Raw genomic sequence first — 27,751 nt, 5'->3', positions numbered from 1 at the left:
GAAAGTTTTAAATGGTGGTTTTTAAATAATTTTCACTAATTGTCCTGGAGAGCAGATCTGTGCAGCTGCTCCTGCTGTCGTGCCAGAAGTAGAACTCTGTGATGTTTGAATAATACTGTTTTCAGTGATGTTTATCAAAAAATAATGTGTAGGGAAAGAATAAAATGAGAAATGTGTTATATAGTAACAAGGTGAAAATTCACAAAGACATTCATTTCCAAAAGAACCACGAAAAATATAATCCTGCCAAGCAATTTAATTTTCATTCTTAACCATTAAAAATATTTGTGGACATAGAGGATGCAGATCACAGATCAGTTAGATGTGACTATATTTATCATGGTTAAATCTGAATGTGTGTGCAGTGATTTTAAGAGCCATTATTTTCAATGTATCACAAGTGGTCTTCATTTTCTTTCTTCCCAAAAGTAGAGGGAGATGGTGGGCTGTCAGTTTTTCAGATGAAATCTTCTGGGAAAATGCTTAGGTTTGTGACTTTGGTTTTCCTAGGTACGGAGCCAGATGGACTCCTTCGGACAAACTACAGTTCCGTTTTAACAAATGTTGGTGCTGCTCTGCATGGATTTCATGATGTCATGAAAGGTAAGCTTAAATCCTTCATCCCCCTTTGTCAGATCTGTCTGAATGAGATTTAAACAAACACAGCCAAGGCTATTAGACCCCAGATAAAGGCTTAGTAGCATTTGGCTTATGTTGACGTGCATAGCTCACTGCCTTCTGCTTTTCCCATCTGCTTCATTTCTGAAGGTAAACAAAGTGCTGAAGAGAAACCCGTATGCGCAGTACGCTAGCCAAAATTACATTACACTGACTTAGGGCAGGTGTGTGAATTTTATCAAACCATACATGGTATTCAGAGGCATTTAGCAAAATACATAGCACTTGTTAGAGCCCAAGCGTGAAGGAATTGAGGAAACCAAGGTTTAAAGTTCCCATAAGAATGCACTAACTTTCCACCAGCCTATGTATTTTTATGTGTAAAGCGACTGTTTTAAGTCCTGTTTTGTTCAGTAGAGCTTTAAGAAATGAAAGTCTGTTTTTCAGCTTTGGACAGTTTTTGGTTGCATGTGTGCTTCTCAGACTGTGGTCTACCAAAGGGTGTTTCATATGCTTCTGAGCATGTGATTATGAGTCCTGAAAATTTCTGATCTGTAGCTCTGCATGGCTACAAGGTTTTCTTCTTTCTTTTCATTTTGAAGACTGTTGGGGTAGGGGAAGGAGGAGAGGCCAGGGGCAATTATTAAGGACTATTGAAAATAGCCCAGGTGCCTAGATTATTTATTCGTTGTGGTATTTAGTTAATAATTAGTGACCAATTACTAGTTTCACAGAAAATAATTTTTAAAATCTTAGAAAACTGCATTTGGTAGCGTGTATAAGGTGGGTATGTTTGGGGTCCTTCTATAGATGGATACTGGGAATCATTCTCATTCCCAGCGGTATTACCCAGCACCATCTTACAATTCAGTCTGGACAGTCGTCCTTCCTGTGGCTTGTCTTCAGTTATAAGGCAATTTAAAAGTCACTCTGCCTCTGGAGCTAGCCTTGGTTGAAGGAATCACAGCTTGAATAGACAGTCTTGGTGGCAGGTGACAATAGTCAATCCCAACCCTGCAAAACCTAGTCTGGTCTATAGAAAATTTAAGGGACTGGTTGTTGCCTTTTTCCTGTGCAGCTTTTGATTTGGGGAGCTCAGACTTAAGTAGTCTTCTAGTCCGGAATTTTACTTAATCTAGAAGTAGGCCACTGAAACCACAGGTAGCTCTTGGCTACAGGTTTTTTATCTTTCTTTTCCTAAATTTGCCTGTGGTGATATTATGCTTTGTTCCTGCTAGTGGTTTCTGCCACCATTCCTGTAATGGAGGGGCTAGAGCAGTGGAGGGTAGCTATCTAATGAGGGGGGTCTTAAAACTTCATTTACATTAAAAATATCCTCATTTTATTTCTGTTTCTATTTTATTTCATCTATAACATACAAGGTTTCCTAAGGATGCTTTTATTCATACATTACATAAGATTGAGAAGACTTACCAAATGGTCCAAATCAAAGACTGTTACTGTTGTTATTTATCATGAGCTGGTAGAGATTGTGGGGGGATCAGAGGCTCCTTATGCCCCCTTTATGCCTCCACTTGTTTCTGTCCTTGAAAATGCACAGAATATAAAAAGAGAATGTTGAGAAACATGGAAGGATGGTTGACAAGAGTATGGGGTCCTGTTGCTAGGTTTACACTTCAAATCTCTTTGCCTTGCTTGGAAGACTGTTGTGTATCTCATGAAAACTCAGAGCGAGCATTAACTGGCATTAACAGAAGAAACTTTGTGTTTAAGAGAACTCAAGTTTCAAACCTCTTCCCTTCCTGCTTTGCCCTGAATAATTGCTTGATCTCAGTTGGGAGGCAGGCAGGCAGGCTGGTCTCAGTATAAAAAGAGAGAGAAATTTATAAAAATGTATTCTACGTGAATTAATCTTTTTTTTTTTTTTTTAAGATTTTATTAGGGAAGGGGAACAGGACTTTATTGGGGAACAGTGTGTACTTCCAGAACTTTTTTCCAAGTCAAGTTGTTGTCCTTTCAGTCTTAGTTGTGGAGGGCGCAGCTCAGCTCCAGGCTCAGTTGCCATTGCTAGTTGCAGGGGGTGCGCAGCCCACCATCCCTTGTGGGAGTCGAACCAGCAACCTTGTGGTTGAGAGGACGTGCTCCAACCAACTGAGTCGTCCAGGAGCTCTGCGGCAGCTCAGCTCAAGGTGCCGTGTTCAATCTTAGTTGCAGGGGGCACTGCCCACCATCCCTTGTGGGACTCGAGGAATCGAACTGGCAACCTTGTTGTTGAGAGCCCACACTCCAACGAACGGAGCCATCCGGGAGGTAGCTCAGCTCAAGGTGCCATGTTCAATCTTAGTTGCAGGGGACGGAGCCCACCATCCCTTGCAGGACTCGAGGAATTGAACCAACAACCTTGTGGTTGAGAGCCCACTGGCCCATGTGGGAATCGAACCGGCATCCTTCGGAGTTGGGAGCACAGAGCTTCAACCGCCTGAGCCACTGGGCCGGCCCTGTGAATTAATCTTTTAACAAGGGGCATTCTAAGTTAGAATTGTTGCTCTTTAGTCTCAGCTCTAAAGCAGATAGACTCATAAGAGAGATAAAATTAAAATCAATCAATCAATCAATCAATCAATCAATCTCTGTTCTCGGTCACACAATTTCTTTCTTCTTTTTGGAGTTAAATTTAATGTCAGGGAACACCCTAAATAATTAAAATATTTGGACTCAATAAAAAGTAAACAATTGAATTGGGAGCATTATTATTGTCAGACTATGCAATAGAAGCCATGTAAATGTTCTTAGTATTGTGTGTCTTTCATAAGTATCTCAGTCACCTAGCAATCAACCAAGATTGCCTACCAACCAAGTTGTACTGTAGCATTGTACACTTCCTGTAAAACATTGAATAAAACTTTCTTTGGTGTATAGAAAGAAAGTATCTGCATTAGGGGTAAGCAAGTTCAGCCTACAAAAAATGTTCAACGTTCCAATAGAATTTTTATTCACATGGATATCGTATGAATATGTAGAGGATAATCATTTATTTTTAAAAATACCATATATTAAACATAATAGTGATGTATCCATTAGTTGGTTCCTTTGCTGTGAAACTGTACCATAGTAATGTAAGATGTTAACAATAGGGAACATTGGCTAACAGAAACTCTCTGTAACTTTTCTATAAATCTAAAATATGTTAATTTTAAGTTGTTTATATATGTGTGTGTGTATACATATATATATATATATATATATATATATATATATATATAATACATGAATAAAACAATTCCCTAGTTTTAAAATTTTAGTAAAAAAATTTTATTCATAAAAGAGTAATTTTGTGTTAAAATATCATGATCATATTAGGTTAAATATCAAATAGCATCTCTTTCTAAATAGTCTTATTTCCTCTTAACTATCTCTAGTCTAAAAGCAATTAAATTTCTTGATTCTGAAAAAATGAAAGTCTCTGTATACACACCTGCTATAAAAATTAATTTTCATATTGTATGATTTACTTTTAGCTTTGTTGGTAATGATAATACTGTTATAACAGAACTGTTTGAAACGACTTTAAAGGAGGCTGTATTGTAAACGCTTTATTGTTGAAAACTAGAATTACCCTTCCTTATACATCAACATTGTCTTACTAATTCTCCCATTTTCCCTTATTTTCAGGACAAAATCATTCTGTTTCTGAGAGACCCAGAAAACCCCAAGCTTAGCTGTTTGGCTAGTTTCATGTACTGTAGTTTCTCTTAACATGTTTATATCTAAGCCTCTCCCCTATGCTTCTCTAACCAAAAGCCTTGGTTGTAACATTCTTGGACTGGAGGCAATAGCACATGAAGTCAGACACTGGAGTATCCAGTCCTTATTTGGCTGTGCAAACATTTCTCGTTGTTAGGAGTGTGTATTAGCAAACTAGCTAAGGTCTAATAAGAATTATGGGACATCATGCTTACGTTGGCCCTTCTGTTCCGACCTCATGGTTTGCTGATATAAGTATGAGATAAATTGTCATTTGTGCCTATTGGACTATCAGATCAGGACTTTTAACTGGTAAATACTGGTCAGGGTCATTTACCCAACACTAGGGTTAACATTCAAATGAGGGAGAATCAGACCCACAAGCTGGTGGCTGTAATGGAAATACCAGGATGGTGTTAAGAGTCCCTCACTTCTCTCGGTCTTTCCACGTAGATTTATGACCTAATTGGTATTCAGCACAATCTTGATATTTAGGACCATTTTTTGTCAAATTTACTTTGTAAATTTCTAACAGTAGATATGAGAAATTAATCTGCTAGTTATCTAGTATATAGTAGTAATGAATTCTCATTGATTGCTTTTATAGATATTTCCAAACATTATAGTCAAAAAGCAACAATAGAGCATGAACTTCCAACAGCAACACAGAAGCTCATAACAACAAATGACTGTATCCTCTCATCAGTAATGGCATTAACAAATGGAGCAGGAAAGGTAATTTTTCTCTAGTTTATATTGACATTAAATTCAATTCTTAAATACGCTCCTTTTTTTGTTTTTCTTCCTTGAATAATATAGGAAAGTTGATCTGTAAAAGGATTTTGGAATAACAAGCTTTTTTGTAAAATAAAGTTGCCTCCCTTTTCTTCCTCCCTACCCAGTACTTAAAACAATATGATAGTTATTATTAAGCATTTGTGATGAGTAAATGGATCACTCACTCTTTGTTTTAATGAAATATTTGATGATTTAAAGATCCTAGTTGGTCTCAGTATTGATCCTTGTGTATACCAAAGACCTGCTATTTAGCAATTGGGATACATAAAAAATAAAAATATTCTGTTAATATTTTGGTTTTTTCCCCCAAGCTTTTTGTTAATGTTTTGGTAACACTTGTAGTCATGCTACCTCAGTGGTTCTGTACCTTAACAAGTACTTTTAAAGTGACTTCAGCATGTGTCTTTTCATTGAACTGTTAATATTCGATAATGATCATTTGGATCATGAAGTACTTAATTATTATCATTACAATGACCAAAGTGCAGTTTCTTTAAAGCTTGTTCCATCTTGGATATCTAGTTTCAGCGGAAGTCATGTTCCAAGAATGCCATAAATGTTCATATGGCTATTGCCAATGGCTTTAGAGATTAAGATTTCTGTGAGAATTACCCATATGTATAAAACTAAAAGGACTGTGTTCAGGATTATCTTAGCCCATTTATTTTAACAGACTCCTCATAATTTCTCAAGGAAATGCTAATCTCCACCTCTGTTTGTATACCATTATTTTTCTGACTGAAACAAATTTTTTTTCAGTGGATCATAAATTATGTCAGCTATTCAGTGTCATCCTTCCCAAACTGAGACTGGTGTTGATGACAGTTTGCTGTAGTTTGAGGTCATAATTAAAAGGTGTTATCTTGAGGTTCTGTCAGCTCTCAGATCTGTGCCTACAGGATTCCTCAGTTAGAAGACCATCCCTGCTGCCTCCACTTTAATTCTTTTACCTACAGGCAGGCTGGAAGCTTTCTGAGGATAATTCTAACTTTGATTCAATTAAGAAAAATTCCAGAAAAGGAGATGTTGGCATTTTATAGGAGTCTCTGTATTTGCCATGTTTTATGAGAGCTCTAGAATATTAAATACCTGTATACTCATAGCTTATTTTAGATGTGGTTTGCCTGAAACCTTAACATGTTTCGAGGAAAGGTAGTTGATCTTTGGTGCAAATTTTTTATAAATGGTTTTTAACTAAAATAAGTATCTGAACTAATGTGAGTTTGTGATAGCTTAATACTTAGCTAATGTGATTTGATTAAAATAAATTTTAGTATATATGCTGCCGAAGCGAGCACGATTAAAATAAATTTTATTGTTTGTAATTAAAAAAAAAACCCAGTGGGAAACTGTAACATATGCATATTAAAGAACATTTGGGAAATGTAGACATATTAGAAAAAGGAAAGAAAATAAACCTCACATATGTTACCATGACCTAAATGCAAACACTGGGTAAATGATTGTCCATGTTATTCACAAGGAATAGATAGCTCAAGATTTTTAGAGTCCTTATTTTCTTGAATACTACATAATATAGAATTTCATTTGCCAAAGTAAAATATTAATGAAAAATGTAACCTTTCAGGCCCCTAGTAATTAATTGCCTGCCTGTTGAGCAATTTTTGCCAAGGGAGAATACTCCTTCATAAGTCACTTTTTCTTATTTATCAACATAGACTACTCTTGAAGATACCCAAGACTTTACTATTTCTGGCTAAGACTTCTGTTAGACATTTTTATTTATGCCATCATTTCACCAGATTCACAGTCATGGCTCAGCAAAATTGCAGTCATGGATCTTTGTGGCTGCTTATGTAGATTTAATAAATGTTTCATCAGAAAATGACAGGGGTCTGTTAATTGTCTGTCGATTTTATTTGTAATGTACAGATGGAGATTTACAGAATTAAATTTAAGTAGACATTACATATTCAAGGTGTCTGTGTCATAGCTTATACTGGAACAAGAAACATTCAAAATTAAAATACAAACGGAATGTGGAAACCCAAATATGTGTATTTTGAGAGCAGTGGCAGAATTAATGAGGTCGAGAGCTCATGAGCATCGTCCAGGAACATTCTAAATCAATCAGAATCAGTTTTGGTTTTCAGGAAGAATAAAAATTGTCTAGATTAAAACCTGTCAGAAGTCTGGTCTCAATATTTATACTGTTATTGTCTTTTTACTGTAAATCATCGCCAAGGAAATCTCAAATAAATAAATGTGGGCTTTTGGGCAGGTGCTGCATTTTCATTTCTGTTCTCAGTATCTTTAACTTTGCTTCAAAAGCTGTTAGATATATATTTTAGATACACTATTGGAAAACAAAATCTATTATCTTGTTACACTTCATTTAGATTGCATCTTTCTTCAGCAACAATGTGGACTACTTCATTGCTTCACTGAGCTATGGGCCTAAGGCAGCAAGTGGATTCATCAGCCCTCTTTCAGCCGAATGCATGCTGCAATACAAGAAAAAAGCTGCTGCCTATATGAAAGCTCTGAGAAAGGTTTGTGAGCTGCTGTTACCATTTAAATCAGAGGAAACATCAGAATAATTCCAGAGAATGGCACGCGTCTTTGCACAGTTCATATTATTTAGGTTTCACACAATTTTGAGGCACAAGTAGTTGGTGTTGGGTGTTGGGGGGTCCTTTGGGGAGGAGGAGGTGACAGAGACCTAAACCTTCCCTGACAGATGGTATGTGCATAGGCCATGTTGGACTCATGTCCCCAGTGCCTGGTAGAGTGTTCAGGGTGAGGCAGCCCATAAGTGTCAAACCAGAAAAATCTTAAACTTGTATTGATCGAAAAATAATTGAAATACATTTATGATTTTTATCTGAACATAGTAAGGACACACAATCATTGCAAAAAAGAAATGAGAAGATACAGCAGTACTTGAAGAAGGCAATTATGGTCACCCCAAATCCCATCACCCAAAACCTGCTATTCTTAACTTCGTTGGAGTATATGAGTATTTATAGCCAAAACAAGTTTAATGTATGTCTGTGTGTGCACACAGACACACGTGCTATAAAAAGCAGTGTATCTGGGTACATATGCTGTTTTAGAATCTGTTTTTTTCCTTCTTAATGCAGCATGCATATCTTTATATATCAAAAAATGTATATCTATAAATATTAGGTTGGTACAAAAGTAATTGCGGTTTAAAAGGTTAAAAATAATTGCAAAAACCGCAATTACTTTTGCACCAACCTACTATAAATTGCTATCCTTTAATACCTCTATAGTATTTCATTTTGTAAATGTGTAATAATTTAATTAACTAATCTATTTCTAGTGGATTTTTAGGTTGTTTCCTATTTTTCATTGTTATGTGCAATACTACAATGGATATTCTAGTACATGCAACTTTGTACCTTTGTTTTTACTTTTTTCTTCTTATTTCTTTTTACTTTTAGTTAGAGATAATACATAAATACATTCTTAGGTTACATTAGAACATTATAGGTAAATTACAATGTCTAATTCTACTTCCTCTCCAGAGATAAATACTGTTATCGGTTCGGTGTGTGACCTTCCAGACTCTTTTGGAGTATTTATATGCATCTATATAACCCTATAGACAATACAGAATATGTAGAATATTCTTTCTTATTGTTTTTAACTTAAATGCCTGTTTCATTGTGCAACTTGCTTTTTTCATTTAAAATGTTTTAGAGATCTGTCTATATCATTACATATGGTGGCCAGTATATCCTTTTTAAATACAGTATAGAATTCTATAATATGGGTGTTTCATGGTTCATTTAGGTATTCTCTTATTGGTGGTCATTTAGGTTGATTCCAGTTTTTTACTGTTATAATACTGCAGTGGATAGCTTTGTAAATGTCTCCTTGGGCACATGTATGGATCCAGAAGTGGAATGTTCTGGATCATGTGGTTTGCACATTTTAAGTTTTAATATTTATTGCCAAATTGCTCGTAAGAGTGGCTACACTGTTTTGCACTTGCAGCAATGCATAAAGCTACCTATCTCCCTATTTGTCTAATATTTGTCTAATTATTTTAATTATATCTTTGAGATTAATTCCTAAAAATGGAATTGCTGGTTCAGTCTGTGAATGTTTCAAATTTTGACACATTTTTCCAGACCACACTTCAGGAAGGTTACCTATTCATAGTTTACCATTAATAGAAGTATAAATTTAACCCATAAATTTAGTATTTGTCAATCTTAGAAAAAACAAGCTTCTTTGTTGTTATTTTAATTTATATTTATTTGCTTATTACTGAAGTGGAACATCCTTTCATAAAGTTATCATTAATATTTATTCTGTCAACTCCCTGTTCAAGTCATTTACCTGTTTTTAAATAAATGTTCCTATTATGGTTGAAAGCTCTCTATATTGAGGGTTTTAATTTTGTATTTATATTGGAAATACTTTTTCCTCAGTTTGCTGTAGTAATTTTTCAAAATAGAAGTTTTAATTTTTTTGTCATCAAACTAGTCTTTTTCTTCAGGGTAGTGATTCTCAGTAAGGGTAATCTTGGAAAGTCAGGGCATTTTCCATGATTATAGAGATGGTCACCTACATTTTCTTCCAGTATTTCTGCAGTCTAAATTTTTAGATTGAGATCTTCAATCTGTCTTGAATTTATTTATTCTGATACACGGTACAAAAGTAAGGATCTAAATACTTATTTTTGTAAATTAATAACCGGTTGTCCTTGCACCATTTAGCCAGTCTACTCTTCCTTCACTGACTTAAAAATTCAACATTTGTCACATAATATACTTTTGTATATGTCTTTGTTTCTAGATTTTCTGTCCTATTCCTTTATCTTTCTATTTTGGTGCAAGTCAATATGGTTTTAGTTACTATAGCTTGTAACAAGCTCCCTTTCCTTATTTTTCTTTCTTAAAAAAAAAGGTTCCCTCCACATGTATTAAAGGTAATAATAGTCTATGCTGGCATACATCTGAACTTACTATCAAACCTCATTTAGTATTCTTATTTGTGTATGTAGGATCAGAGGGATGATAAGGTCTTTTTCTTTAATTCTTATGATGCTTTTTCCATAGCCCCTCTCAGAGTCTGTGCCTTATGAGGAAGCACTGGCAAACCGCCGAATCCTTCTTAGCTCTACTGAAAGTCGAGAAGGCCTTGCACAACAGGTATGGCACCTGGGAAATCATGGTACTTGTTAAAGCGCATAACTGTTAAATCCCCTGGCAAAGGTTTTTAACATACACAGGGTGATTTGAAAGGCTATATAAGTAAATATGTAAAGTTAGTTGATTATTTAACACATGCTAAAAAGCACCATTAGCATAATTCTTTGAAAAGCATTTGTTGGTACTCATTTGACTCAATTGGTATAACAATTGCCAATAAAATAATATCAACACACCTCAGCCACGATGATTCATTCTTTCTTTAGGCACTAGATTTAAATGTCTGAAATAATGAAGCAAAAGGGGAGAGGGGCTAGAGACTTAGTGAATTATTTTCTTTCTTTCTTTTTAAAGTGGTGAAAGAGTAGTTTATTAGAAGGGATAGTACACTTCAAAGAAATAGAAATGACCAGAGCAGTAGAGAATGGCTCAAGGGCCCAAGGTGGCATTATTAGGAGAAAAAGTACACTCCAAAGGATTTGGAGCAGGCCGAGCAAAAGAAGAGGCTCAAAAGGCCGAGTTATTTTATTTCTTACTAATGAAATATTAAGGAATGAAAACATTTCAGTATTCAGTTGGTCAATTGAATTTGGGGGCAGGCGGATGTTCGGAGGTACTGTCTTTTTCCCAAGCTGGTACAGCTTTACACCAGTTCAGTTTTTGTCAGAGATTTATTTGCTTTAATACTGGCTTTTAGTTTTGGAAATGTTTATTTTAAAGAGAACCCAATTAAACTCATCTGAAATAATATTTTGTCTATGCTGACCTTATTTTCATTGGACACATATCACTTACCTTTTCAACATTAGTATTGTGTGATATTGGAACTGAAAATTTTATCCACAAAATAATTCCTGAGACAAACAATAAAATGTGGAATATCTGAAAAATTGATTTTGGATTTTCTTCTTATTTTATGTGAGGAAAGTAAAACACAAAGAAATGAAGCAGATTTATCCAAAGTAACTAGTAAGTGGCGGAATCATATGACTTCAGCGCTATAGCTTTTCCCACTCTGCCATTGCAGGCTAGTCTGATAAGCCCTCTGGTCTCCCGCCCTTCCTCTCTAAAGTGAGGATACTATCTACCTTTCATGGTCTTTTAAGGATAAATTGAGCCAATGGGAGGCACTGTGGTGTAGTGAAAAGAATCAGATGTGTGAGCCAGACAGATGGGGTCCCAAATCCGGGCTCTGTCATTTGCTAGCTTAGCAGGTAGTTGAACTGCTGGGAACTTTAGTTCTCCTCTTTGAGAAATGAGAACTGTCAGACTGTTAGGAGGGCTCGGTGAGATAACGGGAGGAAAGTGCCACGCACAAGTGCCTGGTACTCGCTTGTTGCTCAACCGTGATAGTTGATAAAATATTTAGAATTCACTATAAAATTTTACTTTTATGTAATTCTCAAGCTTTTATTTGCCCTGAGAATTAGTTGTTTTGTTTTTTTCCAACTTCTTATTGAAGTATATAACATACTTAAAAGTCTGCAAATCATTAATATATGTCCAAATGAATTTTCACAGGTAAACTTACTAAGGTAACCAGCACCTAGATAACATTTTTAAAAAAGAGCATTTCTTTATTTCTTTATGTAAGGTATACCTGTAAAAAAGTTGCTAGGACCCCAGAAGTCTTCCTCATGCCTCTTTGCGGTTACTACTCTCCTCACCATCAAAGATAACAATTATCCTGCATTCTCATATCATAGATTAGTTTTGTTGCCTGCTGTGAACTTTTTGTTCAACAAGATTATGCAGTATACACTCTTTCAGGTCTGGCTTCTTTCATTTGACAGTATATTTGTAATATTCATTTATGTTATATGTAGTTGCAATCTGTCCATTTTCATTGCTGTTGAGTATTCTATTGTGTGAATATACATCATTTATTTGTTCATTCTTATTGCCTATGAGTATTTGGGTAGTTTCAAGTATTTGGCTATCATAGTGCTGCTATGACATGTCTTTTGGTAAATATGCATGATTTCTGTTTGGTATATGCCTAGAAGGGGAATTGCTAGGTCATAGAGCATGATATGTTCCTTTTGAAAAGATCCTGCCAAAAAGTTTTTCAGTGTTTGTGCCAAATTCTACTCCTCTGAACACTATAGGATAGTTAACAATTGTTCCCTAAATATTCCCACCTTTGTATTTTATATCTTTTTAATTTTACTCATTTGGGTGTTTTAAATTGCTTTTTCTTGATTAATAGTGACATTGAATACCTTCTTTTTTATGTTTATAGTCTTGTACAAGTGCCTATTCAAGTCTTTTTAGTTTGTTTTTCTTTACTGAGTTGTCTATCTTGTTTTTATTGATTTGTAGACGTGCTTTATATGTTCTGGATATTATTCCGCTATTGGATACATGCTTCTTCGTCTACTTTGTGGCTTTCCTTTCTGCTCACTTAATGATGCTTTTGATGCATAGAGATGTTTGATTTTATTATAGTTCAGTTTCTTAATTTATGGTAGTGCTTTTTATTTATTCTGTTGAATAAATATTTTCTTATGCCAGGGTCAAGCTTTTTTGTTTTCATCTCTGTGAGGTAGTTTTGGTTTACATTTATAAGGGTTTTTTTTTTTTTTTTTTTTTTGCCACTAAGTTTTATCTGCATTATCCTCTAAGGTGCAGAACTCTCTGTTGCTTTCAAGGTTCAGCAGAGTTTGGAGAAGATTTCCAAACTGGAGCAGGAAAAAGAACATTGGATGTTGGAAGCACAATTAGCCAAAATCAAGCTGGAGAAAGAAAACCAGCGAATTGCAGATAAGCTGAAGAGCACAAGCAGTGGGCAGGTGGCTGGGCTGGCCCCGGAGAATGCGTCTGTGGTGAAAGCTACAGGCCAGGAAGAAGCCTCAGCGAAGGCTGTGCAGGAGCCAGTTCACAGCACCAGTCTGGTAAGTGCCATCTGCTTTTAATGTGACTCGGTAAGGATCCAATCTAGGGTTCAATGTTGACCATCTAAATTGCACGTCGGTTTATAACAGCAAGAATCCATGTGCTCTCAAAAAAGCAGCTCCAATGAATTCCCTTTGATTTTGCATGAGGCTTCCCTACAGTGAAGGCCATGTTCCTAGAAAAGATACAGTACGTCAAATTTAAGATGATTGTTTTTCCACAGAAACATTTATAAAATAGGATTATGTTTCCAACCAAGGGCTAAATGCCTAGCTCTTCTTAGAAATGACCACAAAAAATTTTAACGAATTATCTGGTAGGTATATGCCTAGATACTGTGAAGCTTTTTGACATACATTTAATACAGAGACCTATCAGGTTAATTACGAGTATTTCTTCCTTTTTTTTTTTTTTAAATGAAAGTTTATTGGAGTGACAATTGTTAGTAAAGTTACATAGGTTTCAGGTGTACAATTCTGTAATACGTCATCTATATCTCACATGTGTGTTCACCACCCAGAGTCAGTTCTCCTTTCATCACCATATATTTGATCCCGTTTTACCCTCGTCTCCCACCCCCTCTCGTCTTAAGAGAGGTACTGGCATGTTATCTTGCAACTTCATATTTCTTGCCTTATATTTCATTGCAGTGATTTAGAAAGTGAAGAAACATCTCTCTTGGCGTTAACGGAATTCAAAGTTACTTTGAGAAAAGTTTACTATAATATTCTCCCCACTGTTAAAAACAAATTAGAAAATCTAGGAAAAGAGAAATCAGGAAGAGAAAAAAGAAACAACCCTCATAATCAGAAGGGTCTCATTAGGTGTATTTTTACAAGCATTTCTCAAGGAACTTGAGGAGAACCAGGGTGATTTCTGCAGGCCTTGCTCTAAGGTGGGTGACTGTACCGCAGCTACTGATGCTATTGAAGAACAGGTCATGGTCCTGCTCAGCTTTACCTTGTGTCTGACAAAGAGCACACCTGAGAGCAACATACGCAAACAGCTTTTCCTTTCAGGATGCATACAGACCTCATTGCACATTGACAGTGTCAGAAACCTGATTAGTGTTCATGTTCCTAGGTGTGATAATGGTATTATGATTATTTAGGAGAAGATCCTAATTTGGGGAGATAAATGCCAAAATACTTAGGGTAAGGTATTATAATGTCTGAAATTTACTTTCACATTGTTCAGAATAAATATATACACACAGGTAAGTAAGGCAAATATAGTAAAATGTTCATTATTGAATAGAGATCATGGATATACAAATATTTTTTATACTTTTTCCCCAAGTTTCTGTACTTGTATGTTTGAAAAATTTCATGATAAAATATAAGGGAGAAAAAAAAAAGAATAAGCGTTTTTTAAAAAGCAAAAAAACATAAACCCAACTTCTCAGAGTTATGACTTGAATGGACCGCATGGTGACAGGACGATCCTACAGGGAGCCCTGTACAGAGCGCTGTGGGGTTGCAGCGAAGGTGTCTGGAGGGCGTGGGGAGGATGTCACAGAAAAGGTCACGTGAGTATGCTTTGAAACTGAGCAGGAGTCCAAGGCAGGAGAAGAACATTTTAGACCGAGAGAAGGGTCTCCTCACAGAATTCTCCTTCCCTCTGCACATGGCAGATTCCTGCCAAAATGACCTGGAGACAGTAGAGATAAAGAGAGATGGCATTTTCCGCCTTCCTTGGTGTTTCCCACTTTTCAGCCTTTCTTTTTATCCCTTCTCATTTAAGTTATAGTTGAGATGCCTCATTTGCCACATTTTCCAGGAAATTGAGTTTTGGTCATTGTCTTTAGATGGTCAGGATTAGAGACCCCAAGACATGGTCAGCCTGCTTTCATTGTTCACAGTCTAGTCTATATAATGGAATTTATTCCCGTCTCTTAGTTGTTCTCAATCTAATGGAATAAGAACTTGGATAGACATCTGTGTAGAGAAGAGGTGTGCTGTCCCACATATTCAAACCATAACCTGGGAGTAACGGGTAAGGGTGGGGATGCAGAATAGATGCCAAATGCAGTCATATTTGGATATATAAAATCAAATGATTGGTGGATTACTATAAACAGTTTTTAACTGAAAGAGAAAGACTAATTGCACTCCTGCCTCCATGAGTAGAAAATTATGGCTCTTCTATTAAAAAAAAAAAAATGTCTTATGAAAGACACTTTTACAGCAAGGTGGGTATGACATTCATTAGCACACATTTAGTGGATATAGTGCTCACTGTTCAGAGTAATACTCTTGAGGATATTAATTTAGAATCTGTGCAGACTGTTTACTGAGTGTCATCTTTGATTAATAGAATCCATTGAAACTGAGTTTTCAATAGTTTTCTTAAGTTATTGTGCCCAAGCACGTGCCCTTCCACCTTGAACAATAACCTGAATTTGGTAATCATGACTATCTATTTTTGCAATCTTAATCCATAAAAGCAAGCTTTACAAGCCTGGTGGTTGGGGTGGCCAGTTAGCTCAGTTGGTTAGAGCGTGATGGTAATAACACCAAGGTTGCAGGTTCGGTCCCTGCAGGGGCCACTGTGAGGTGCGCTCTCCTTAAAAAAAATAAAAAAATAAAAAATAAAAACCTGACAGCACTTTAATGTGCTTAAAATTACATTTTCATTAATTTAAATCAGAAATTAATACTTATTGATGTCACAGTAACGTTGTATCAAGAATGTATTTCTTCTTCCTCTTTTTGAATTTTCAGCCAGAGTATTTGTGTTTTCTGTTTGGCATGTTCTGTTATTATGGTCACCATAAAACTGTCTTTACTACCCCCCACTCTCCCCTTGGCTACTGCTTTGGAAATAGGCATAGAAATGACAAGATGAAAAGAATATGACAAGATGAGTCAGCTGTTCTCTCTCTCTTCCCAGTTTGTTGGTTTCAGTGAACATGGCTAACAGCATTTTGATAGAGGAAATAGTGATGATCATGACCCATTATTACTCATCCCCAGGTACTGTTTCCTTGTAGTAAAGGACGATCTGAAGGTTATCTAGTACTCCAGTCCCAATGCGCTTTAAAACAGTAGGAACTGAGAAGAGAAAATACTACAAATGTTTAAACTAGTGTGTTTGAAATGTAAACAGTCTGTTCTAAAGCATTTTTTCCCTTATGTTCTAGATTGGGATTTTAACCAGGACGTCTGATGGTGAGGTAATGTGTCCTTGGCGTCATGTTGTTTGTTAGTAAATATCTGGCTGAATGTTTGTTGCCAAAGTCCTATAAAAGTCAGATTTTTCTAATTGTATTTTCTGATGACCATTGTAGCAAATGTGGAACCAGTGTTTCCCGCTCCACCAGTTGTTACTTTTCTCTCTGGTTCCACTTTGAATGTCACCAGTAAATTATAGCGTGTTTTTGTAATTGCCTCGTTGAATGACCTGACTTGGCAGTTTGATAACGTGTGCCTTGAGCTCAGCCATCAGCTCGCTGGCGTACTGTGTGAGTCCGAGAGCCTGTAGCTCTCCCAGTGGGCAGGCTGGGAGAACAGGGATTTTCGGGGCCTGGATAAACAAGTGTGCTTGCTACTTGTTTCTAGCCCTCGAGTGAACGAACCCAGGTCACATTTGGTTTGTCACATCGGTTTGCACTTTAGAGTTTTGAAATTTTATAAGATGTAACTTTATAAATAACCATTAAAAGAACACTGAAGTCATTCAGCTTACCACTCAGTACAGTGAGCTGGTAAACACAGTTCAAGAAGGTTGGTAAATTCTTTGATTTCCTTATTAGCCTTATACTTTAGGTAACTTTGAACTTTTGCATGTATTTTTTTTTTTTAACTAAATTCTGTAGTGTGTCATTGCTAGAGTAACCTAGAAGAACTACTAATCTGGGACAAGGGTCATAAATAGTTTATTATAGACAGTTTAACTGGTTAGTATGTTTAAGAGCATTAAAGCTGTCTTAAGATAATTAAGGGGAAAAAAGAATATTCAGATTTTAGGGGTTCCAATAGATGGTCCCCTTTTCCCTGCCCTCTTTCAATTAGACGAGGATATAGGAGTCAGACATGGAGATTTTGAGTCGGTTTGTGGCTAATAAAAGCTGATAGATGGACATGGCCCAGGGCTTCCCAGTATTTCTCCTCTGTTCTCTTGAAGCCACAGCTTCATTCTGAGATAGACAGGATGTTGAAAAAAGACATTTGGAACATTTCATTTACCTGCCTTATCTGAAGTTTCTTAGAGTGTAGGAAAACGATGATTCCCCGTCAAATTTCAAATGAAAATGTACAAAACATTATCTCTTTTGTTTTTTAAAGTGATATCTTTTTTTCTAAAACTGCTTCATCTCACTGTCATTTATTTAGTTATATATGCTCTATTTAGGTTCCAGATGTGGAATTTCGTGAAGACTTAATTAAAAATCACTATATGGCAAGGATAGTGGAACTGACGTCTCAACTGCAGCTGGCTGACAGTAAGTCAGTGCATTTTTATGCTGAGGTGAGTGGAGAGTTAGATTTGGGGTTTTTTCTAACCCCTTCAGGAATCAGGTCACTGTGCTTGTCTCCTGTTGTTCATTAGAAGAGAGAAGTCAGTGTCTGTTCATATGGTTGGAGTTCATATTGATTGGTCTATATACCATCCAAAAAGCTTCCTTTCAATAAATACAGGACTGATTTGTCATTTCCAAGTTACTGAAAGATAGTTGAGACTTCTTATTGTCAGGTAGCTCTTTTAACCGTTATATAATACCCTTTCCCCGAAAATAAGACCTAGCCAGACAGTTAGCTCTAATGCATCTTTTGGAGCAAAAATTAATATAAGACCCGGTCTTATTTTACTATAGTAAATAAGACTGGGTCTTACATAATGTATATAATATAAAACCACGTCTTATATTAATTTTTGCTCCAGAAGATGCATTAGAGCTGATTGTCTTAGTAGAGCTAGGTCTTATTTTCGAGGAAACATGGTATATGTTTTGGAGCATTATTATTGTAGTTTACTGGTTTTAGAGTAAAAGGCAGGTCACATTCATCGATCAGGGGATTTTTGTATAGGGAGAGTAAAAAGCAAAATATGCCTGGTTCTTTTTTTAATACTTTCCAATTTCTAACTGACAATTTGTGGAAATGAGTTCCTGTAAATGATAAAAATGTAACCTTTTTCAACTTTTAAAAGATACAAAATCTTACTTTTTGTTACATTTTCTTCTTTCCTCACCAAATGGTTCATTTTCTTAAGAGAATTAGAAAAACATAATGCAAGATAATCAATAAAATTATATACAGTTCATTGATTAGAAGGAGAGAAAATGAAGGAAGAAAATACAGATATCAAAGCATAAGAAACAAATGATAAGATAGAATAGATGTTGGTCAACATATAAGAATACCCGTGAGGTCTCTGATTTGAAACTTTATATTAAAAGGTCAGTTAAAGATGTCAGATGGAGCATTATAATGCTTTAATTGTTAAAGAAATTGAAAACAAAGATAGTACCCTTAATTGGGACCTGACTGTGTGATTTTCTCCTATAACTAGGGAGATGGAGAAGTTGCAGGAGGCCAGTTACCAAAAGTGGAGAGGGGCTTTGCTTCTTTTTTCCTGCTAAATTAAATGATGTGCCTAGCTCTGTGTTGTTCACAAGCAGCCATTACATACCTATCTGATGAGCGGGTCACTAGTGACAGCTTAGTGGGCTGTGGAAAAGGGGGAAGACAGCAGACAGAAGTGCGCGAGTGCTTCTCGTCTGAGCCACACGAAGCGGCAAAAAATCATGTCCTTATTTGGATCCCTAACTACCTTCTGAGTTAGTGTCCTAGAGTTGATTGTCATCTTCACGAAGACCCAAGCCTTGCAAAACTCTTTCCCTCGTTTTCCGGCTCACTAAGCACATAGATGTTTGATTAATAGAGGGCACTTGATTTGGTTGGCTGAACTTTGCTGAAATGAGTGGGGAATTTTTGAGGCTGTTTTAGTTCCAAGAGACTTGCTTATCTTGGTAAATGTCTTCAGCACAATTGTGATACAAGAGTTTTTAAATTGTCCTGGTTTTTCCTCGTCTGTAAACAGGAAGTGGTGACCCCCTGTATGTCTTTACTGGAATGGTTAGTCTGAGCATCTGATGTTGACACAGCATTCAAATGTGTCTCAACAGATGCTCCTGGTCAGTCTCATGGCCTTATCAGAAAGTGGAGCAATCCTTTTAATGGCACATCCTCTTTGAACAAGAGTGTGAAATAGAGTTTTTCTTTTTTCTTCTGTCTCTGGATAGCCTAGGTTTGGTAGAACTCCCAAAGAAAACAGCTGGGATCTTTACAGTCCTACACTCACTTTTTTTCCCCCCCAATGTGGATGGAGCATAATCTATAGAGTAGGACTGTAAAGCTTTTATTGTTCCTGTAATGTGGTCTTTAATAAAGGACTTAAAACACAAGGGAAGTATCTTAGGGTCCATATTACATGGTCAGATGTCATTGATAACATGTGAAATAACCACTTCTCTTTTTGTCTAGTATAAATAATTCCTGGGTAAATGTAAAAACGTCTTGTGTTTTTTGTGACCACTGGTCATTGGACTAGAACTAGGAAAAAAACGGTTGATGAGCTTGGGTTAGTAGAGTTTTCTTTTTCCTTATTAAAATGATGAGAGTGGGGTTCACATCTTTCTTTTGTGTATTCCAATGTGTGGAACAGGCCTGTAGGTACTCAGCAGACATTTGTGGAAGAAAGGATGGGAAGGAGGGATTGAGGGAAGAAGGGCTTTGGCTTTGGGGATTGTTTTCTAGTAACCTTCCCTGAAGTAAATTTGCTTTTGGGAAATGCTCCCTGGGATAATGGAATGCTTTCTGATTTAACAGTGCCGAGCACTCTCTAAAAGACTAGCTTTGGCTGAAAAGTCTAAAGAGACACTGGCAGAAGAGATGAAAGTAGCCAGTCAGAACATCAGCAGACTTCAGGTGAGTTCATAAGTGTTACCTAAGCAGTTTTCATACGTTTCTTCATTGAAAGTCCTTGGGTGGCAAAGTCAGCATTTCCTTTCTACAGGAGTGGCATTCAGCTCTAGACATACATTTTTCTAACCACTTTATTTCTAACCCATTTTAAAGTAACGTCTTACATCAGGCAAAAAGTGGTTGTATTGTTTGTTTCTCCGACTTGATTTTAATTTTAAATAGTTCTGTAGTCAGCATTTCTATAAATAAGACATATTTCCCCGTAATCCTTTCTTTCTTCCATGTTAATACCTATCATTGTGGGCTATAAACTGGTTTTGTTCACCTTGCTCTTGTTCTGTTCCTTCTCTTGAATGTTTCATGAAACTGACCTAAACTGGGAGGGAGGGCTGAAAAATATTTCTCCTTACTCACTGCTTTGTTTTAAAGCCTTGTTTCCAGAAAACTCCTATTAAATATAAACTTGATACAGGAAAAGAAATAACACAGTAGCACAGCAACACCCACTTCCTCCTCATTTCAGATTAGTTTCTCAGATTAGCTAGGAGCACAGGATTAGATTTTAAGGGGCCAGAGAGAGCCTGAGAGATGGGAAGAGAGAGGAATGTGCTTCTTCCACGGAAGGTCCTGCCTGTAGGACTAAGCCAGGTGTGGGATGGTGGGAAAGTGCCAGAGACAGGCTTCCCCACCTCACCAAGGGCTCCAGAAAACCTGAGGGGATTTGGAGAGATCGAGTAGTCCTCTCGTTTTTTTGTGACATTGTTATACCTGTCATAGAAGGAAACTCATTTTTACAAAGAGAGTCAGAACATATTTTGAAGGCTGAGAAAAACTTTTTCCCCATTTCTTTTAACGTTGTTCACTTGTTAGGCCTGTGGCTTAACCTTCATGTGAATTGGTCAGATAGGTCATGTAGATAAGTTGCTTTTCCAAAATTTTTTTTATAAACTAGAAAAGCTTTAGAATTGTATGACTAGTGGGGTTTTGACGTTTCTTTTTATTTTTTCCCCTCTTTTCCTTTGCCGTTTAGGATGAACTGACAACTACCAAGAGGAGTTATGAGGATCAGTTAAGTATGATGAGTGACCACCTGTGCAGCATGAACGAGACATTATCCAAACAGAGAGAAGAGATCGACACACTGAAGATGTCCAGTAAGGTGAGGCAGTGGAAGGAGGTAGTCTCTCTGCAGTATAATATTGAATATTTCATGTGTTTCATATAAGGTTTCTCACTGCTCGGCATTTCAGGAGCTGAAGGTTAAGAGATTTAAAGTGTTTGTAAATCGTTTTTCTTAATATCATTGGTCCCCTTACCCAAAAGTAAAATTAAGTTTCTTTGGCTGAGTTACAAGTTAAGAGAAGCTCTGACCTCTAAGGCCCGATGCTGTGTCCTTTTTTTTTTTTTTTTTTTTGGCATTTCTGCTACTGTTGTATCAATGTGGGGGACTCTTAGGTGGTTTATGATGGTAATTGCTCTTTTTTTTTTTTATATGAATCTGAAATGGTGCTGTTGAAGAGTAACCTTCTGTAGCAAATTTATTCTCATATATATCCATATACCTGAATGTCTTCTCCTTTTAATTCTAAAAATTCCCTTTGATTTCATTTCCCATAAAGACTCTGCTTGTCCAGGCTGGAGCCAGTAGATATTGGTAGTATTTTTATGTTGAAATGTATATCCACGTAGCGTGTCTCTACTGTTGTAACATGATGTATAGACTCTTTTACCATGAAAAACAGGCTTCGGGAGGCCAGGGACTTGGTTCTATACATCATCTCAGATGCTTGGCACAGTTTGGTAACTCAAATGATAATGTACCACTACCAGCTTGGATTTATGTTTCCAGCCTATGCTCTTTGAAACACACTGCTGCCTCTTATTGCCCTAGTGGCATTTATTGAGTTCCTGCTATGTGCTGGCATAGCAGAGGAAACAGGGATGAACAAACCCTAGGTTTATCTCAGTGTCTGCTAGTGGTGGTACAGGGCACCATTCTGCTCAGTTGGCATCTCCTTGGAAAATGTATCATGTATTGGCATCTCGTTATATAGTTTTGTTTCTCAGTGTAGTTTCATTGTATCGACTGGCCTCTGGCTACTTCGAAGAAGAGTGTCTGGGATGCTTTTCTGGGACATCTTGTGATGATCGTAACCAGCCAATATGGTTCTCATTATGGTTCTCCAGTTACTTGTGTTTCAGGAAACTTGAGCTTGGAGGTAGGGGGTGGGGACTGGTCCTCTTGAAGAGTGCTTCCCTTAACCCTTTCCTCTTGATATTCCAGCAGGGCAGCAGCTAGCTCATGTAGAAAGCACATTCATTGGAATGACTAGTATGAGAAAGCCTGTTTTAGCACCTAACATATGAAAGAAAGGAGCAGTGTCTACAGGGAAACTTCACTTCAGAGCTGCAGAGGCATTTGGCTCTGAATTAGAAGGGTTAATGTTGAGTACAACAAAGCTCATTGCAGCTACTTTAGAAGTTAGGGAATTTTCAAGCCCTCTCAGAACTTTTTAATCTAGTCCTTAAAATATCTGTCATTAGTAAAACACTGAGTTAGAGATCCTTCTTCACTTTGTAGTTTATATTGTTAACCTTCCTTTGATCATTCTGTGATCCCTATTGCTTTTTTCCCCCCTACATGTCTATTAGTAATTCAGATTGCTATGGCATTATCTTATGGCTGAGTTGACATGGTCTCCACTGGATACCAAGTAAACATCCTAAAACCATTTGCTTGCTATTATCTTGCTCTTAATATTTGTATTCTGCAAGCATTTCCCACTTACATGAAAAGAATGTATTTGTACCTAATAGTTAAGTATAGGAACTTAATTATGATGTTTTCCTAAAGAGTGAACTTCTCCAGAAAGAAGAAAAGTTACTCAAAACTGGAAATCCCAAATCTCCATATGTGAGGGGAATTGGGTGGGAATAATTTAAGACGTCTTCCCTCTTGCTTGTTCTCAACCAGTATCTGAGCTTCCTTTTGACAGATAATCATTGTCATTTGGTTGTTAGTTGGCACATATGCAAAATAAGTATCTATTAAGACCTTTAAAAGGTATTTAATTAAACAGTAAAGAAACATGTTTAGGCTAAAATTGTTTATGCAGTTTCACAAAATCAAAAACTCCCTTGTCTTTGGAACAAAAGGATTATTTCAGGTTTGATAAATCCAAGATAGCTTTCTTTTCTCTCTTTATTGCCTGTACTCAGCTGCCAGGGGGATAGGGTCCATGAACTTTAGAAATTGGGGAGAATTAAAACTAACAAACTGCTTCGTGATTACTGAATAAAAATTAGCAATGCAAGGTTATCGACTATTCTCCTGGAAGTTAAAGTTTTCCAAAGTGAAATATGCCTTCAGACAACTTGGTCTATAAACGATGGGAATTATTGTTCTTGAAGTTTGTGTTCTTACTGTTGATATTTTTCTTTGCACAGGGAAATTCTAAAAAGAACAAGAATCGGTAGTTTACACATAGCTGGTTGGTGACTTCTTTCCAGAGCTGCTACTGCTGCAGGGAGCTGCAGGTCTGCGTCTCCACATCCAGTGCTGGCCGCCTTCAGGAAGCTGGAGTGTTGTTGGACCTAGTAAACTAGTCAGTGTTATAAATGGCCTTGAAACATTTAAAATATATTTGTAACCAGTAAGGCAAATAAGGCAATACCGATTTTGATGTTGACAGTAAAATGGAAAACTATACACATACCATGGATATTGTAGGTTTCCTTACACTGTTTTTACTGTGCACTTTTTAAAATTAGGTTTTGATTTCAGTATGTAAGAACAACAAATATTTTGTATATTTTCAACTCAATTATATGGTAATTGATTTGGTATCTATGGAATAGATATATGTTTCTGGATAAAATGCTTACATTGTCAAACTGTCGTTACTTCTTGCTATAATGAAAGCAGTTTCCAGATTCTTTTTGAAGACTTTTTCATTCTCTCTCTCTCTCTCTCTCTCTCTCTCTCTCTCTCTCTCTCTCTCTCTCTCTCTCTCTCTCACTTACTCTCCGAGGGAGTGGGCCTTGCAAACTTCAGATCTTGTGGGTTTATTATTATTGTCTGCAGCTCTTCAGTACCCTCTCTGTGTTGGAATAATAGCTTAAGGAAATTGATGTCAATAAATTCGTACTATATCAAACCTTCAGTCTCTCTATGAAAATTTGGTAAAGGAAACTGAAACCTGTTAAAGTAGTACGCTTTACAAAATTTACCAAATCCCAGTTGACTTAGATATAATCTTTCTAATCCTCCAAATTGGAATAATTGTACAGTTAATCCTTTATCAAGGCTTTGAGTTTTGCCTTGAGAGGTACTTGTAACTAGACTTCAAGCTAGGACCCTGAGCCCTTTCAGGCTCCCCGGTGGTTTATTTTAGGGAAATTGTATCATTTCAGTGTACACCTCGGTGTCTCTCCCAGTACCCGCATTGCTGCGCCTTTCTTCTGAGTTGCTTGCACGGGCCCACTTCACCCCCTGTGCAAGTCCCCAGGTCGGAGATGTTCTGGAAACCCCTTGCTCCCTACCTCCCTGCCTGTAGCTCCATCTCCCTTGCGCCTCTTCTCTAGGCGTTTGTTAAGCACTGCCTCCCAAAAGCTTTATTCTGGTTTGCCCGAGACTCCCCACCGGCTTCTCGGTGCTCAGCATGTGAGCTGAGCCTCCGTCCCAAGTCCTCCGCTGCCTGCTGCAGGGCGAGACCAGCCGGTATGCTCAGTCTTCACAATAACGACGGTGTTTGGATCCTGCCTTGGGGATCTTTGGTGGGTCAGCTCAGGCCCATTCTTCTGGCCCTTCAAGCCCCCAGACTCTTTGCCCTTTTTGTGTTCTGTGACCTGCCCATTTCCAGTTCTCCAGCAGCTGAGCCAGCTGTTTTCACTGCACCGAGGCCCCCAAGCACTGAGAAGATAACATCACTTCACCTCGCTGATTAGCTCCATCATCAACTTAGGGGTTCCAGCCTCTGTCAGGCCTTCAGTGTTCCCGAAATCCTTTTGGCATTTTTACTCTATTTCTATTCCTCCCTTGAGGGTTTGGGACAAACAGGTGTTCATCTGACTTATGACTTAATGGAATTGTTAGCTGCTGTGTTGAGAAGAGATTGGGGAGCAATGGTGGAAGCAGAGTCCAATTAGGAGACTATTGTAATAATAGGAGCCTTTTGAGAGATGGTGGAGGAGTGGACCATGTAGTGGCAGTGGACGTTGTGTGAAGTCTGTTTCTGGATTTATTTGCAGAAAGGGTTGATAGGATTTGCTGACAGATATTATCTAAAATTGCAACTCCTTCCCTGTATACTTCTGTTGATTTTCTCTGCTTTATTTTACTCTTTAATACTTACCATGATCTAACGGACAATATATTTACCTGTTTGTCTTATTTATTGCCTGTTTCCACCTCTAGAAGCTACAGCTCCATGAAGGCAGGAGTTTTGGTTGGTTTTGTTCACTGCTGTAGTCCCTGTACCCAGAACACTGCCTGGCTTTCAGTGAGTGTTTGTTGAATGTTGATTGGACGGGATGTGGAGTGTAAGAGAGAGGAGTCAAAGACGAAGCCAAGGATTTTGGCCTGAACAAACTTGACTGAGAGAAGACGGAGGGAGGCGCCACTAGCTTCCACCTAGTTGTAGCTTAAGCTGAACCCCTGGGAATCACCTTTGATTCCTCTTCCCCTCACACATCTTCTTGGTTCTCTTACTTATTGAATCTTCCTGCCTTTGCAATATCTTTCAATTCCATTCAGTTGGTGCAAAAGTAATTGCGGTTTTTGCAATTTTTTTAACCTTTTAAACTGCAATTACTTTTGCACCAACCTTACAACTGCGCCTTACTTGATATCTTTTTCGAGCCCCGGCTACCTGTTGTCTGGATTACTCATTTTCCTGTACTCCAGACCTCCCACACCTTTCCCCAGAGCATCTTTCTAAAACTTGTCTCTGCAGAGTCATCTTCCTGATGGAGAGGCTTCACATGGCTCCTCACTGTCTGCTGGGCACCATCCAGTAGTGGAGTATGTGTGTGAGACGTAGCGCTAACCGTCGCTCGCTTTCTCATTCTCTTCCACGTACCCAGTGTACTCTCCCGCCACCTTTATGAAAACCTTCAGCTCTCTGGGTCAGGAAAAGTAAGACTCTTCCTGAGCGATGGGCCTGTTTTTCTCTTAGAGATGGTGTGAATCTTGGGATCGTTTCCCTCTTTGCTTTGGTGGCTGAGGCCTGTATGTCCCACTGGCTGTGAGCTCCCAGACTAGCCGTCCTTATTGCCCTGCATGGCGTCCGGCCCCAAGGCCCGCAGGCAGGACTTGTGGACTACTTAGTGCATCCTGGGAGGTTTCCTAGGGCTGAGGGACAGGGCAGGACTATAAAGGGTGCAGTTTGTTTCCTGGCAAAATTGTCCCTTTTAAACTTACCTGGTGAGATCTTCGCCATCTTGGCAGAACCCCTTCCCAAGGCATATAACCACCACCAATTGTTAACCATTTACCGTAAGTCAGGCATGGGTAAGACTCGATATGTATTACTTCCTTTAAACCTCCAATAACTGTTGCTCATTTGTGCTATTACTATCCCCACTTTCTAAATAGAAAACTACAGCTTAGAGAGGAAAAGCAGTTTTCTCCATGGTCATACAGCTCATACATGCTGAGATAGAGTCAGGATCCAAATCCAGGCTAGTCTGACTCTAGAGCCTGGATTATTCATACTGCAGAATGAGCCTTTTCAATGGGGGGTGGGGGTATTCAGTTCTATACCTGCAGGTACTATGTGTTTGTAGAATAAAATACTAAATTTCTCAGTAACTCCAGTACTTCACTCAACTTTCCCTTTCCACGTCTTCATCAACTACCCCGACCCTTTCTTTCAATCAGCTTTTAGTGAATTTCTTGGGCCAACGGCCTGCCCCAATGTTGGCCTTCGGCGTGCATGGTCTTCCTTCTCTGACCCTTCACTCTTATTTACATATTCCACGTTATACAAACCTTCCTAACTACTGAATTCTGCGTGTAATATATTGACGCTGTTGTGCTGCCCCCTCCTTCTAGTTCTCTTTCTATACAAACTTGCTCTTTTTTTAAAGGAATTTTCTAACACACACAGAAGTAGAGAGATGGGTACAAGTCCTTATCTCCTCATCACTTGTTATGAACATTTTGTCAATCTTGTTTTATCTTGTTTCTGCACTTCTTTTTTTTCCTGGAGTATTTTAAGGCAATTCGCAAACATTGGGCCATTTTGCCTGTAAATCTTCAGTTATGCACACCTCTGTGAAGATGGTGAGTGCTGACTTGTACATCTGCCTTACCCATTTCATCATTCATTCAACAAGTATGTGTGGAGAGCCTGCCGTGTGCTCAGTACTGGGGAGGCTGTGATAAGGAAAACAGACGTGCTGGCGGCCCTTGAGAGCTTATAGCCCACTAGTGGCACAACAAAGTGATCCTGTAAATGTGTCATTGCAAATCGTATGCTGTCCATCGTGCCCTGGGACTGTCTCAGAGCATGTTTGTGTTTTTAGCAAAGCTATGGAAAAACAAGGCAAAACAACACAAACAGTCCGCTGAGCCTTCCCCCAATTTCATGCTCCCCAGAGGAAACCCCTTGCACTTGCTGTTCTGGTATCTGTCTCCATATTTCCAAATAGCATGTT

General features: G+C 37.8%; 1 protein-coding gene across 2 annotated transcripts in view; it reads left to right on the top strand.

The window, feature by feature from the left end:
• The window catches only part of PPP1R21 (protein phosphatase 1 regulatory subunit 21), a 55,290-nt gene extending 31,041 nt beyond the window's left edge, over nucleotides 1–24,249 (top strand). For both annotated transcript variants that reach the window (XM_019719154.3, XM_074331951.2), the window contains exons 13-22: nucleotides 511–603; nucleotides 4,931–5,058; nucleotides 7,482–7,634; nucleotides 10,176–10,268; nucleotides 12,920–13,162; nucleotides 16,306–16,338; nucleotides 17,517–17,633; nucleotides 19,997–20,095; nucleotides 21,123–21,251; nucleotides 23,540–24,249. In XM_019719154.3, the coding sequence (XP_019574713.2) occupies nucleotides 511–603; nucleotides 4,931–5,058; nucleotides 7,482–7,634; nucleotides 10,176–10,268; nucleotides 12,920–13,162; nucleotides 16,306–16,338; nucleotides 17,517–17,633; nucleotides 19,997–20,095; nucleotides 21,123–21,251; nucleotides 23,540–23,569 (1,118 nt within the window). In that variant the 3' untranslated portion in view covers nucleotides 23,570–24,249. The remainder of the gene's footprint in view (nucleotides 1–510; nucleotides 604–4,930; nucleotides 5,059–7,481; nucleotides 7,635–10,175; nucleotides 10,269–12,919; nucleotides 13,163–16,305; nucleotides 16,339–17,516; nucleotides 17,634–19,996; nucleotides 20,096–21,122; nucleotides 21,252–23,539) is intronic.
• The last annotated feature ends 3,502 nt before the right edge of the window (nucleotides 24,250–27,751 follow it).

Source organism: Rhinolophus sinicus, chromosome 2 (assembly GCF_057876585.1).
Source record: "Rhinolophus sinicus isolate RSI-liver-muscle chromosome 2, RSI-T2T, whole genome shotgun sequence".
NCBI lineage: Eukaryota > Metazoa > Chordata > Mammalia > Chiroptera > Rhinolophidae > Rhinolophus > Rhinolophus sinicus.
Note: the sequence above shows the minus strand (reverse complement) of the source record. Positions and strands in the feature narration are given on the sequence as shown.